General features: G+C 29.6%; 1 protein-coding gene across 1 annotated transcript; it reads left to right on the top strand.

Moving 5' to 3' along the window:
• Positions 1-2711: 2711 nt before the first annotated feature.
• LOC107846241 lies at positions 2712-4329 on the top strand. The gene has a single exon (XM_016690677.2). It carries the CDS (start codon positions 2758-2760, stop codon positions 4327-4329), a length of 1572 nt encoding a protein of 523 aa, XP_016546163.2. The 5' UTR covers positions 2712-2757.
• The last annotated feature ends 12568 nt before the right edge of the window (positions 4330-16897 follow it).

Here is a 16897-nt window from a genome sequence, read left to right as displayed (position 1 = left end):
TGGTATAAGCACAACCCTATATATAAGGAAGAAATTCATCTGAATCTCTTATTTAAAAAAATACATGATAATATGTAATACTAACTAGATATTTTAGCCCGTGCCCAACATATAATATTTGCGTTATTTCAATTTATGTAGCACAAATAGCATTTAGAGTATAAAACATAAATTTTTAAATAATTTAAGTTGTTAATCATTGTAATTATAGTATCTTTTACATAATTATCAAACAATTTATGTTACTTTCTTTGTCTCAATTTTAGAATTTCGAGAGTCAATCGAATTTTTACTAATATATTTTTTAAGTATTTTAAGTTGTTAATCATTGTGATTTATGGTATCTTTGAATGTAAATTCAAATAATTTATGTTATTTCCTTTATCGCAACTTATGTGACACTATTAGAATTTCAAAAGTCAATCATATTTTTTACTATATGTTTATAAAATATTATAAGATGTTAATAATTATGACTTATAATAATTATTATTTTTTTTGCATAATTTTTAAATGTATAGTATTTTAGCAAAATAAAATAAACAAAGTATTAAATTTTCAAAACATGTTAAATTCGAAAACATCACTTGGATCAACAAATTACTAAATTAAAACATTAAAACAAGCAAACTATAAAATGCCAAAACTATCTCAGAATTTATGTGACACAAATATAATTTAGATAATCAATCATATTTTTAATATGTTTTACATATTTTAAATTGTTAGCTATTGTAATTTATAATATTTTTTATGTAATTTTCAAATAATATATGTTACTCTCCTTGTCAAATTTTTGTGGCATTGATAGTCAATTATATTCTTAAAATAATTTAAGTTTTTAATTATTATGATTTATAATACTTTTATTCTATTCTAATTTAAGTGGCACTGAAATAATTTCGAGAGTCATCCAAATTTTATGATTGAAGCAGCGAAGCGGATATATCATAAATGACTTATAATACCTAATTCTAATTAGATGTGATATAGCCAAACTACTATAAAAAAAATATTTGTGAAAAATTTTTAAATGAGTCTCATATAAGATTTCATGTTAATTTAAAACATCAAAAACTAATTTATCATTTTATGTCAATTTTATTTTTTATTAAATATTATTAATTTTGTAATACCTAAATGACTTATAATAAATAATTATGGGTGATATAATAAAATTATGGTTGAAGCAGCTGAAGCAGATATGTCATTGTCTATTTTTTTTATTAAATATTATTAATTTTCTTATATGTAAATGACTTACTATAATTAATTAGGGGTAATATAGTAAAATCATGGAGCAAAATTACTTGTGAATTTTTTTAAAATGAATCTCATATAAGATGTCTTATTAATTTAAAATATTAAGAATTAATTTATCATTTATGTTTATTTATTATTTATTAAATATTATTAATTTTTTAATACCTAGATGACTTATAATAATTAATTAGATGTGATATAATAAAATTAAGCAGTCAAACAACTAAAACAGACATATCATAAATATCTATTTTACCTTTTTATTAAATATTATTAATTTTCTTGTATATAAATAATTTAAAATAATTAATTAAGAATAACATAGTAAAATTACGAAGTAGTTGAAATAAGTGAAGAAACAGATATGTTGACGAAAAGCTACCTCCTTCTTCACATTTATTAATAGTAGTAATTTAACTTTTTTTGTGAATGACTCTGTAATTTATCCGACACAATAGGGAAAGATATTATACGTAATATGCAGAAGTAAGCAACAATATGTTTGTGTTACTTTCTCCATTCACTTTGCTTGTCAAATTTTCTAAAATTAAATTTTTATTTTTATTGTTACTTTTAACATATTAAGAAAAATAATTATTCTTTTTCCACGTTTTATCCTTAACATTAAATACTTATTTTTCAAATCATCCTTTTAAGAATTAATCTCAAACATCCATTAATAAGGGTAATATGATAAAATAGTCATCACATCATTGTTTTCTTAATGGGTGTGACATGTCTAAATATAACAAGTATTTTGAAAGTGAATGGAGCGATTGGAGTAAGTACCTCTAATCAAATTTCGGGGTGGAGCCACTAAGGTTAGGGGGTTCATCCGATCCCCCTTCGTTAAAAATTGTACTATATATATATATATATATATATATATATATATATATTGAACCCATTTTGGCTAGTTTGTGTGCCTATTTCTTTCAATTTTGAACTCTATTAGTAAAAATTTTGGCTCCGACATTAATCAAATGTCTCGAGTTCAAATGAACAAAATATCATTATAAAAAAAACCTTTTCCCCTTTAACGAGTCCTGCCTACATGATCCAAAATAGTCGCATTCATATTATTGGTACAGAATACCGGGTGGGAAATCGAAAAAAAGGTTTTCTGCTTGAAATTTTTTTCTTTTATATGGATTGACATAGATCTTATTGCGTATTACAATGGAACTGATTTTTCGACCTTTAATTTTGGGATGTGGATTTTCTCTAAAGGAAGTGTCCATCTTCTTTCCATATTACTCATATTTCATTTTTTATTTTTATTTTAATTATTAATCATTTTATTTTTATTCTAATTATTACTATCATTGTTTTTAATAATTTCCAACTCATCACTTACTATATCTTTTTTTCTGTCTCTTATACTCCCCTACTGACCTTCTGTCTTCTCTTTTTCTTCTAGGGTTTCATTGTTTTCCTCCCAAGAGTAAAACCTTTCTTGGTTTTCGTGCTTGTTTTCTTGAATTTTCACCCCACATGGAAGCTCAAGATGATCAAGAAAATAATGGATCCAGTGAAAATGGTCCTTCTTCATCTTCTTCGAATACTTTTAAGGTGAAGATAAAGATTCCTATTCGTAAGCTCGTTAAAGATGAGGAAAAGATCAAAGTTGATGCTGACGGAGATGAGGATCTTTGTAAGGAAGATGAAAATAAAGTTCGCGAAGAAAAAATAGATTTCTTCGCGAAACTTAAGAAAGAACATATATGTTGTGAGTGTGGCAAAGAGTTTAGCTCGGGGAAAGCTTTAGGAGGTCATATGAGTAGTGCACATGTTCAAGCAAATCAAAGATTGGAAGAGTTAAGAAAGTGGAAGAAGAATTTTAGTCAAGAGAAATCTTCAAAGTTGATGAAAAGATTTGATGATAATGATGATGATGAAGATGAAGATGATTTTGGAGATGGGGTTTTTGATAATCATGAGATGATGAAAATAATTTGTGATCTTTGTGGTAAGGATTTTCCATCCAAGAAATCTTTATTTGGTCACATGAGATGTCATCCTGATAGAGATTGGAGAGGGATGAAACCCCCTAGCGGTAGTAAAAAAAGCGCGAAAAATGGGGGTTTTCGAGCTAGTTTTAATGATTTTGATGATGATGGGGATGATGCTAATGATCGTTTTGATGTTCTTCGAGATGAAGAAGAAGAAGAGAGAAGTATTGATGTTAATGTTGCTGCGCTTTCGCCTCCTCCTTTGAGGATAGATTTAAAAGATTGTGTAAAGAGTTGGGGTGTGACAGATAGGCGAGGGCGATCCCCTCTTACAAAGAAGAGGAGTGTTAGTGGTACTTGCCCAGATGAAGAAGGAGTTCATCTCGCAGCTCAACAGCTCTTAAGTTTAATCAATGGTGATAACAACAACAATAACCATAACTCGGAGGTCATTTGCAGCAGCAATTCAGTCAGTAGTGCTCCTAAAGAAGCTTCATTGAGCGATTTGAAGGATAAACCCAAGAGAAAGGCAGCTGTTGATGATACTGAAGGAGCACATTGCGGAGAAACTTGCTCAGATTCTCCAGTTCATAAGAAGAGGAGGCGCGAGAAGGTGCTAGTCAAATTGGAACCCGGCAAAGACCCAGTCCCCAGCCCGGTCATCAAGAAAACCCCGGATGTCAAATACACATGTAAGATATGTGGCAAGATTTTCGCGAGTCACCAAGCACTAGGTGGTCACAGATCGAGTCATAACAAGTTCAAGATTACTATTGAGAACACGATCGATCATCATCAAGATCAAGAAATTAAGGCTAGAAATCAAGAAGATATTAATACTCAAGTCCATGCTCATCAAGATGTTCAATTGGGAAATCAAGAAATCAATAATTACAACATTATTGATCAACATGGATCTAATAATAATAATGCTCATAAGTGCGAAATTTGTGACAAGATTTTTCCTACTGGACAAGCACTAGGAGGTCATCAAAGGAGCCATTGGACAAATAATCAAGAAGAATCTTCAGGTCAAAATCCAAGTAAAGTTCTTGATTTTGATCTTAATGAATTGCCTGAATTGCCTGATTTAGATGATGATTATTACAGATAATAATAATAATCCCAAAAATGATCAAATTAGGATTTTATTATTTTTGGGAATTTTACTATATAGGTCTATTGAATCTTTAGGATTTGCGCTTTTCCTTAAGAATAGTAGAAATTTATTTGTCGGTTCTAAATCAATTATGTAATTTCTTTAATTACATTGGTTGATTTCTTTTGATTTTCTTTCTTTTTAGTTCCTTGTATTAAGTCGGTTAAAACTTTAATTACAATGACTTTATATATCTGGCCTTATTTATGCAAGTTGATTAGGAAAAAAACATGTTTTAAATTGGAAATTCGTATAAATGGGATAATTTAAGGTTGCTAGTTAAATTTTTTGTTTGACGAATTTGTGCAAAAATAATCTTGCTAGTTGAGAAAGAGTGAAAAATTATGCTTTAACAAGTTAGGTTGGACGCATCATAACTTTAACAGAATTCTTATTATACCTATCTTGTTAAATTGCGCCAAAATATTGGAGAATTGACAAAACTCGTCTTGTTCACAAGTGTTATGGCATGCGAGTCATGATAATTTGGTACAATTTTTCATTCTATTTTTTTTGTTAAATTGTTTACAAGTCTTGTTGAATTGACAAAATAAGCATTGTTCACTAGTTACGTAGGCGACTAGGCGTCAATACAATCTTTCACTCTACTACGTGGTTAATTGTTCGTAAGTCAGTGGCGGAGCCACAGCCGACGAAGGGTGGTCAGCTGAACACCCTTCGTTGGAATTTTTTTTCGAGTATATAGGTTAAATATAGATATTTATGGTTATATACATGTTGCACACCCTTGACAAGCTTGAGAAGCATAGTCCAGTGGTCAAGAGTGTGCATTTTCGCATCAACAACCCAGGTTCGAACCTTAGCAGGTGCAGAAGTGTTTTATTTTATTTTATTTTTTTTAAACAGTTCTTTGCCCAAGGGAAAATATGAACACCCTTAACCAAAAGTCTGGCTCCGCCACTGTCGTAAGTATTGTCATATTGATAATACTAATTGTTTGTATTGTTCATAAATTCGATTAGACCGAAAAGACTTAGGCTGCATTTATTTTTTTAATGATTCAGACGTCTGAATTTGAATGCATATCTGAATGATTAAGATGTTGTCTCTAGATCTGAAAACTAAATAAGTAAAATTATTTGTTTTTCAACATCTGAATGTGCAAAAAAAAAATTATTTGTATATATAATAAAATAAAAAATATAATTTAAATAAAAAATTAATTATATATTATAAAAGTATGTAATTTAATACAACAAAATTGTTATTTGATTAAGAAAAAACATTTATATTTGTTAGTGATAGTGGAGATGGTTTATAATGGTGGTTGCGGTGACAATGATTGATGTTAGTGATAAATAAAATAATATTGGTGGTGATAGTTGTGATGGTTGGTATTGTAGTGACTGTGATGGTAGCGATTGATGGTGATGGTGATGGTTGTGATGTGACGTTGCATAATGTTAATAGTTTGAGGTGTTGATTGTGTTGACTGAAACATGAATGCATGATAGTTGATGATGTGTTGGTGCTAGTAAGAGATGTTGTTTGTTGCGATGGTGGAGATGGTTTAGTAGAGATAAATTATAGCGATGGTAGTTGTTGAAGTGGTGGTAGAGGTGGCATTACTAAAGACAATGATGGTAGCGGTCGAAGAATTTGTGGAGGTTGTGATGTATTAGTGGTGGTGCTAGTTGTGATAGATGAGTTGGTCAGTAGTAGGGATTAACCGGCAGTGGTTGATGATGGTGGTGCTGTCGACGGTGGTGGTAGCCGTAAATATAATAGAATAATAGAGGTAATAGGTGTGGTAGCGGATGACAATAGTGGTTGGTAGCGATATTTGTTGTCGATGGTGGTTGTAATAGTAGATGTGGTTGGTGGTGGTGGGTGGTGGTTGACAATGATAGTGGTGACAGAGATGGTTGGAGGTGGTGACTACTGATTATGAATAGAGTGGTGAATATTATCAAACACTAGAATATCTCTTCTGAACTATCAAGACTTGGTTCTAGATCTGAATGATTAAGACCTATTCAGACATATTAAGAGCTAAAATCTTAATAAAAACAAATACATTTAATGGTCTGAAGTCTAAACCATTCAAATTCAGACCTCCATTAAGTGCAAACAAATGAGGCCTTAGATACTATATATCTTTCTAATTGTTCACAAGTTTTGTCGGTTGGATATAACCTTAGTACAATCTTCATTCTACCCTACCTAGGTTGTTAATTGTTCACAAGTCTTATCAAATGACAATTTGTTTATTCACAAGTTACACCAACGAGCCGTCCTTAACTTTAGTGCGTTTTTGTTCTGTTTATCTCGCTATTTAAATTATCTTTGTTTAAGGAATTTGTGCAAAAATAATCTTGCTAGTTGAGAAAAGATAAAAAAAAATTATGCTTTAACAAGATAGGTTGGACGCAACATAACTTTAACGAAATTTTACTATACCTATCTTGTTAAAGTGCTAAAAAAATATTGCAAAATTGACAAAACTTACCTTGTTCACAAGTATTATTGCATACGAGTTGTGATAATTTTAGTACAATTTTTCACTCTACCTATATTGTGAAATTGTTCACAAATAATCTGGTTGGATTAGAAAAAATTGCATTGTTCACAAATTATGCTGGCTTCAATACAAACTGTCGTGATACTACACTATTAAATTGTTTGTCTTTCGATTGACAATACTAATTGCTTGTATTATTTAATTAGTCACAAGTTCGGTCGGACTGAAAATACCTCGATACTATATATCTCGTATTGTTCAATAAGTTCTGCCGGTTGGGTCATAATCTTAAAACTTATTTGGTCAAGTTTATAAAATCAACTAATTTTGAGAAGTATTTTTTTAAAAAATGCTTTTCAAAAAAAAAATTTTAGTGACAAATAGTTTGTGTTTGGTGAATAAATTTTTAATAATACTTTTGAGTAACAGTTAATGTCACAAGTTGCACCAATGAGCCAACCATAGCTTAATATAACTTTCATTCTATCTGTCTTGCTAAACTGTTTACAAGTCTAGTTGGATTGACAAAGATTGCTTGTAGTTCACAAATTCTATCCGCAAACAAGACGCTTCGTACTGTTTTTACTCTACCTATCTTGTTAGATTGTTTATAAGTTTTTTCAGATATTGACGATACTAATTGCTTGTATTATTCAATTGCTCACAAGTTCGGTCAGACTGACAAGACTTGAATACTATATATCTTCATCTATATATCTCGTTAATTGTTCATAAGTATCAATCGGATCACGCTTAACACTATCTTCATTCTACATTGTTGTATTCACAAGTTGCACAAATGAGCTGGCCATAACTTGAGTACAACTTTCATTGTACGTGTCTTGCTAAACTGTTTACAAGTCTTGCTGGATTAACAAAAGTTACTTGTAGTTCACAAATTCTATCTGAAATACAAGATACTTGATACTATTTTTTCTCTGTTTATCTTGTTAAATTATTCACAAGTTTTGATGGATCAAAACACTTGCATGTGTATACATTAGTGTTGCATCATTCACATGTATCTTCTATATATTAAATCGAGCAACACCATTCTTCCAAACAAAGAGCAAGTATATATACAGTTAATTTCTTTATAATGACATCATATATTCAAATATTTTAAATTGCTATAATAAAATAAAATTATAAAAAATATATGATATAACATAATATAAAGGAAAATTTTTATAAAAAACATGACAAGTTAACCATTTCAAAAGATCAGTAGCATAGAGAAGTTTGACTTATGTTTAAGTTTCAATTTTAAACTTAGGACATCTCTTTTCTTTCATAGAAAAGTTTTATTTTCCTACTATCTTAGCAAATATAATTCCTTGATTTGAGAAAATCCTTTTCCATATCTTCCTTGATTCTATAATATTTTCCATAAATAGGGATAATAAATCTTCATAATTTTACCACACAATTTCATATTTCCATGTGAAATTCTTCTTCATTGATTCTATAATATTTTCCATAAATAGGGATAATAAATCTTCATAATTTTACCACACAATTTCATATTTCCATGTGAAATTCTTCTTCATTGAAGAAAACATGTACAAAATAGAGATATTTTCCATAAATAGGGATAGAAAATCTTCATAATTTTACCACACAATATGACGTAATTTTATCACACAATATCATATTTCCATGTGAAATTTTTCTTCATTGAAGAAAACATGTACAAAATAGAGATTTAGGATTAACTACACCAAACATCTTTATTATTTGACTAAGCTTCATGTACACTCTTTATATTTTAAATTTGAACACATACCTTGTACTACAAAATGCTACACTTAACACTCCTATGAGGTTTAACCGTAACTGAATATATTAAAATATAATTATCAAACGATAACCTAAAACTAGAAATGAAACAATTGTATGAAGTTAATTACTGTTACAAATTTTTAAAATGAAGATAAAACTTATATTCAGACTTTCATCAAACGAGATAAGATTAGGAACAAAGATATTCAGAATAATGGGGAGTAATCTCTCTGTCATGAAATGAGAGAAGTGAACTTGAGATAGTTTGGACATGTAAAGAGGATGTGCACAAATATCCTAGTGAGGAGGTGTAAGATATCTATGGTGGGTATAAGGAAAGTTAGAGGTAGGCCGAAGAAGTATTACGGAGAGGTAATTAGAAACGACATGACACACCAGCGACTAACAGAGGACATCACCCTAGATAGGATGATATAGAGGTTGAGGTTTAGGGTAGAAGGTTAGCAGGTAGTCAAGTGTTGTCTAGTTTTTCTTATCAATATATTATTGTTATTAATTTTATTATTATTGTTATTATTATTATTATTAATCTCCTATTATCTTATATTTTTTATTTTTATTATTATTACGTACATGTTGTTTTCCTTGCTTCAATTTATCGTATTATTTGTTGTTCCTGGTATTCTTTTTTTCCATTATTTCTGTCATGGCTTCTTCCCTACTATATTTCCTTTTCATATCTACTTTGAAATGCTTTTGTAGACAATGAAAATTTGTGAAACTCTAAAAAGCGAGCTTAATCTTGTTAGGGTTTCTTGGAGATTATTCTACCTTAAACCCTAGCTTGGAGGCTACTCTACCTAAATCCTAAATTACACCTATTTAAGTGTACCATATTTCCTTGAAAAGAGATCAAGACTCTCGTCTTGATAAATAAATTCTTCAAGAAAAGTAGGAAGATCAAATCCAAGTCTTCCTATGTTCGAAAAATATACTACTAATGACCCTCGAATTACGAAGAAAATCAAGACAGAAGAGTCAAGGGAGGAATAAAATTGTACCTGCATATCTATCAATAAAATATTCTTGTTCTTCAAATTTTGTTTGTGATGGTTTATTTTTCACGAATTAAATTTATTGCAAACAACTTTGTAAGTGCAGAATTTTCATAATATAGGGGTCTAAGTGTTTGATTTCAAAATTCAGGGAGTGTATCCATAATTGAGTCATAATACATATGTTTTTAGTGTAACTAGTAACGTGTACGTGCTTTGCACGTGTATATAACATTAATTAATAATAAATATATATTTAAAAAACCTACTATGTGTATATTATATTATTAAGTACAAAAATTTTTTTAAAATAACATTAAGCTTCATTAAAAACGTACAAAAAATTTAGAATTGAGTCATTGACATAAATAAAATTAATAATTAGAGGGAAATTATCAAATTTTATATCGCGGATTGAACGTCAATTCTTTTAGAAGTAAAATACGAAGTATCTTGAGTGGAGATGACCTTGAATACTTACTCGAGTGGAAAAGGCTCGTCCTTGTGCACGCATGTGGATGGTTTGGTAACTTTGATTATTTTTTTTGGGTAGGGTGGGGGGCTAAATTATTCATCAGCATCGTGCTTGTTTTATTCAATTTTTGAGAGAAAAAATTAATTGAAAAAGGAACATGAGAAATTATCCGAAGGGGTGTATTCATTACCAGAATTTTTACCTAAAAGAGAAGCAAGAAAAATAATTAAAAAGAGAGAATCTATTATCAATTGTTAATAATGTATAATTCATATATATATAATTATACAAGCTATTAACTATAGGAAATAAAAAAAAGGTACAAAAAACAATGATAATGAATGCAAAAAGATGATTTAAATTAAAATTAAAATTAAAAAATAAAAAAAATACTCTATTACCCTCTGAACTATATCCAAAACGGTTGTGACACACCTCAACTTTAAGGGGGTCCTATTCCCCCCTAACCTAATTAAAAGTGTAATTTTGACACCCTTAGTGCCTACGTGGCACACACGTGTGCCTATGTGGACACTTCAGTGTGTTGTGCCACATATGTGACACGTAGGCACTAATGAAGCCAAAATTATACTTTTAATTAGTTCAGGGGTAATAAGACTCATTTAAGTTGAGGTGTGTCTCTGCTGTTTTGGGTATAGTTGGGGAGCTAATAGGGTATTTCTGCTAAAAAAAATATAGCAAAAGTAAAACTGGCGTTATCTTGAAATTCTAGTTTCAAACAACTACAAATTCTAAATTTACATGTCAATCTTGTTGTCAAGAATACTTCCTGTTCTTAATAAATCTTACAATGCCTAAGCTACTACCATATATTGAATTTGCCTAAAAAATGGCAATTTTTTATTTTCCAAAAATAGGATATTTGAGTATTTATTGAAATTATTGCTATTTAAATAATAATTTTGTTACATCTCATAATAGTTTGAAAACTTTTTTTGATTATTTATTAAGGAATTTAAACCCTTCGTAACTTTTTTTTTACCTAAATTTCTATGACTTTTCATTCCTTTTAATTGTTGGACTCCCCCTTTTAATTTTTCTTTGATACTTTTAAATTTTTTAAAATATATATAATATTAGTATTTATCTATAACTATAATTTAAAAAAAAAAAAAAGTAAAAAAACGATTTTGTCTACTGAAAAGTATTTTTATAAAGAGCAAAAAATTCAAATCACTTTTTTAAGGATATTAATTGCATCTTTTCATGTGATGTCATAAATAATTTTGTCAAGTTAGCGTTATAGTATCTGTTGTCGACAATATTGGAATAAGTAATAATAATTGATGGAATTGAAGTACACAAACACTATCGTCTTTCTATCAAATGGCTTGTTGTCCATTTGTATCATCATATTTGAGTAAGAAAATTTACTACAAATGTTACAATTTTATTTAGAGAAAACGACTTGAAATTCATAATTGAATCCCTATAGGAATTATCATGAATATTAGTAAATTTTACGATCCTAAAATCATTCCTTGTCCAACTATAACTCTTAACATATTTCTAAGTTCTTCAATCAACTTTTCATATTTTAAATGCAATATCTCAAGTTTTATCAAGTATAGGTATAACATATTTTTCAGGATTCTCCATTAACTCTCAATTGAAATTTAATTTGAACTTCATTCAACTACAAATCTAAAAGGTCCTATCCTCCTAGTCTAATACTAACTCAAAGGGCAACAATTGTTCATGATGGTTCCAATGATCATGTGAATTTGTTACCGTAAAATTCTATAGACCATGTACGATATACTAAGACAATCAAACGTAAGCATGAAAAGTGAAAATATTAGATCTGTAAACACTTTAACCGGTTTGGATGGTTATTACATAGTTGTTTTGATTGTTACTTCAATTTTATTTTATGTATAGTTAAATTCAATGTTAGATAACATGAAAAATCTCATTATGTGCAACAATCGATTTGGATGTCTTACATTGATACTCTCTTCTTTTTTCTTTTTTTTTTCTTTAGTTATTTATCATACATTATCCTACCTTTTTTTATAATAGTTCTATCCATATCCTAACTTTTTTGTAGGTTTTTTGTTCTAATTGTTAATGTATAATATTATATAATGACAAAAAATGATACAATATATTCAAATATTATATTTTCTAAAATAATATATATAATATGACAGAATACGATGTATTATAAAATAATATGTAATAACCATCCAAAAAAAAGAGAAGAAATTTAAAATTAGCAAAATCAAATCACATAACAAAAAAACAAATTAAAAAGTAAAAGCAAATCACACAACAAAAAAATAAAAAAATAAAAAAGCAAAACCAAATCACATAACAGAAAAGCTAAAAAGTTCGGCAATTAAAAGTTAAGGAATAAAGGTTAGTCGATAAAATTATAACTGTGGATAGGAGGATAAATTAAATGTAAAGACGACATATAACGTAAATTAATTATATCAACCTGTTTGTGAACCAAAAAATTTAAAACTATAAAAAAGAAAATAAAAAGATTAACAACATATTAAATCATAACATTGAAAAAAAATCAATATTATTATGTTGTGATGCATAATACTTCAGGAATAGATTGCAAGATCATCATTTATCCAACAGTGCCAACACTATGCAGCCATCCCTCCCCTCGCACAAAAGTAATTTTACTTTTGTTCCGAAAAAAAGATAGCTTTGAATAGAAGTAAGTAAAGTAAGTAATTTCAGTTGATGTTAATAATACATCGTAATCATATTATAAATTTTTTTCGAAAGTTATGTACTTTTATAGACGTGTCTCTTACCTAAATAGGATCCTAATTCTAACCATATATAATTTTTTACCTTATAATTTGAGAAAATAATCTGGACTCTTTATTTTAAATATCATAAAAAATATATAATTTGAGAAAATAGGTGAAAAAACAATTTTGTTTAAATCATTTTTTTAAGGGTTTTCACACGTTTAATATATTATAGATATAGATAAACCCTAAAACTTATCATAAGTAAATGTTCTTTGACTAAAATTGTATAAGTCAATCTTGAGGTTTGATTATCTTTTTTTTTTCTTTTTTGTTAACAAGCTTAGATTATATTTATATGGTATCATCAAAACTAATACTCTGTATATTCCAAAGTATTTGTCGCTAGGGGTGTTCATAGATTTGGTTAAAAACCAAATCGAACCATAAATCGAATCAAACTAATTAAAAAAATCGACATTTCGTTTGGTTTAGTTAGGTTTGGTTTTAAATTTTAAAAAATCGATGTTATTTGGTTTGGTTATGATTTTACTTAAAAAAAATCGTGAAAATAACCAAATCGAACCGATAATTTTATATATATATATATATATATATATATATATATGTATTAGAATTATTTATATACAATTTATAAATAAAATATAAATATTTTATTAAATTTAATCTAAAACTAAATTTTAATCTATGTCTAGCCCAACCAATACTTTAGCCCAATTGCCCAAAGCCCCGAACCCAAGCCCAACTCTACCTACTATTACTAATAAGTTAATCCTACGGTTCCTACCTCACTTTTTCTACTTCAGCTTTCACAATACGAGTTACCATGGTCCCTGGTTCAAATGGTAGTTTTATGTCTCCTTATTTATTCAATCGTTTCCCTATATGATTAGCTCACCTAACTAGTCTTTAAAGTAAACAGATAACTCAAATTTGTCCAACTCTGTCTCTTCTTGCAGTACACTACAACAGAATACAAAGCTCAGTTTTACAATGTACATGTATGTGTTTGTATGTTGTTGGATAATCTTAGTGCCTACAATACAAAGCTGGTGCTTTTCATCTCAATGTTGGTTTTGTTTAATGTGTTTGTTCTAATTATTAAGAGTTTATAGTGTCATTTGTCCATCGCCGTACAAATGTTTTATCAGAAATTGTTCAATGTGATACTCTTTTCTATGGGTTAAAAAAAGGAGTTTATTCTAGAGATGTTTGGAGTAGGCTAGGCAATAACCTAAAAAGCTAAAAAACCGAACCAAACCGACAAGAACCAAACCGATGGTTATTTTCTTTTTGTGGTTTGGTTTGGTTTTAGAAATTCAAAAACCAACTAAATTGATTTTGGTTATGGTTTTAACCACTAACCGACCCATGAACACCCCTATTTGTCACGTTTTGATTTATAAGAGTTAGTTTGACTAATAAGTAATAACTAGACGTAAACATATTACATTAATATCAATAAATTACAACACATCTCATATTAATTAGTATAATGAAAAAAATATATCTTTAAGTATTGATAAAATTTATGTAATTAGACTCTTTAGAAGCAAAAAACAAGAATAAATATTTTGGAATAAATAGAGTACGTAAAACTTTGTTTTAAAAAAAAAAAATTAAATTTTCTCTTGTTAGCAAGGATGTTGTATATCTTGAGGGAAAAAAATTTAAGAGGGGGATTGACCTTACCTCAGCATACAACGCAAAGACAAGAAAGTATCCTTCACAAAAGGAGGAATAAGAGAGAATTATCCACACAGTACTAAACCCCTCACAACAAAAAGAGAATAATTAGCTAACAAAAAAAATTGCCTTGTCTATTTGAGTCTAATGAATGACATTTGGCATTTCTCCAACTGACAAGGCCCTTTGGCACCATTATGCATCTGCTGAAAGCAGAAAAAAACATGGCTATTTTTGCTGTTATTTCCCATGTTAGTCAAGTAATTCTCAACTTTATTGGCCTCTCTTACGCAGTGTGCTGTAACATTGATTTGTACTTCTTTCATTTATTTTTATTTGTTATTTTTTGCTTTCTATTTTTTTTTTTTAAATGCAACTATGCCTTATGATGGCGTGATCCTTTATTATCATTATCAAAAAATGTGTACAATTAGACAGTGAATCCATAGCCCCTATACAGAATAAGAAATAACATTAAAAAATAAGTGTTTCATTAGTGTCTCCCACCCTTGTGGTGTAGCTCACTGGTCGGGGGTTGAAAACCCACCACAGCTATCTGGGATCGATTCTCAGGTAGGGCCTTTGAGTCGAGCCTGTCGCACCGGGCTTGTCTAGTGCAGTTAAAAACCCCTGATGTTACTTGCAGACTGTGCACAGGGGGTTTACCCAGTGCGTACATTCGAAGAGTGTAGCGGCTGCGGGTTTTCCTGAAATTTCCAAAAAAAAAAAGGTGTCTCTCCAGAAAACATGTACAAAAAGACGGAAGTGATCCTATCACTTTTTGCTTTATGAAAGTCAGTTTAACTAAATTTTGAAGTTAAATTAAAATAGATTAATTTAATTTTTAAATTTTAAATTTAAATATTTGGAAATCATATGAAAAATGTTTTAAGTTGCAATCATTCTTATATTAATCTGATGAAAAATACACCTTCAAATATTGATCAAAATTCATGAGGTTCAATGCTCAAAAAATGAATGCGACAGGTAAAAGTGAACAGAGAGAGTATCAGCTTTTGTCGAATCTTCTTTATGGTGAAATTGAGCTTGTATTTGCAATGTTTCCCCCCCCCTTCAATCATCTGGAAAGTATATAACAAATATGTTAGAGTCGATATATATTTGTTGAAGCTAGCTTCTCGGGATAGTTTGACATTTAGCCACTTTCAAAACTTATTTTGGTATTTAGACACAAGTCTTGGAAAATTAGGTGTTTAGACACTATTATGACATCATCACTTCTTACATACAAACCTACCACACGAGTTTTAAACTTTATACTTTAGTCCCCCACCTCATCCATATAATATTTAATATTTCCCACCTTTTTTTATATTTCCACCATTTTTTCATATTTTCTATTTTAATTTAGAAAATTATCCAAGAATCCACCAATAGGAACTCTCATTTTCACCAATAATTTTCAATTCCGGCCACTTTTCCGATGAAAAATTGTTCATCACAACTGAAAATCTCTATTCTTCATCATTGCCTCCATTGTTGTTCCATCCTTTTTGAAAAAAAATGCAAAATTTTTTTTCACCATTTCTACTAGCTCAAAAAGCTTTCCAAATCCGCTCAATACCTCGTCATTAGATATATTTCAGTAGTTTAGAAGTCCTACACATACATTTTCCATCCCAGAGCTAGGAGGGCAACGATTATATCGAAAATCAGTCGATTCGCGTCTTTGTACATACGTATTCATACCCGTGATCGACCAGCTATAGATACCTAATTGATTATCGATTTGTGTGGTCTATTATGACAATAGCTGAGGTAGTTGTCGTGGGTGGTAATTATATGGGTGCGTGGGATGAGGGTCCCAACTATTGGAAGTGAAAATCATCTAGCAAGGAGAAAGTGCCCATCCCGCTGCGTCGCAATAGATCGTACGATGACATGATTTGAAGCATAATTAAGAGCAGAGAATTAGAATGCGAGCCAAAGAACGTTGTGATTAGCTATGTAATGAATGAGCAGGGTAAAATACATCCCACATTCATAAATAATGATCGGCATGTGTCGTTATACATATTGGATGTCGCTATCGATGGATCTAGGACATTATTGAGGATAAATGTCCTCTCAGGGTTTCCGACAATCGACGAACATGATTCATTTGAAGAAGAGAGTTTGGATGCTCATCCAATGGATTCGGAAGATCATCCAATAGAATTTGAAGATCCAATTTTCTTTGAAAAAGGGGGAGAAGAGAGCGAATATGGAGCACAAACCAACCACACCTTCTCCAACGGAACTAATTTTCAGGTAAATCAAACATTTAGCAGCAAAAAAGAGCTGAAATTGTTGTTGGACGTAG

Source organism: Capsicum annuum, chromosome 11 (genome assembly GCF_002878395.1).
Source record: "Capsicum annuum cultivar UCD-10X-F1 chromosome 11, UCD10Xv1.1, whole genome shotgun sequence".
Classification (NCBI taxonomy): Eukaryota; Viridiplantae; Streptophyta; class Magnoliopsida; order Solanales; family Solanaceae; genus Capsicum; species Capsicum annuum.
Note: the sequence above shows the minus strand (reverse complement) of the source record. Positions and strands in the feature narration are given on the sequence as shown.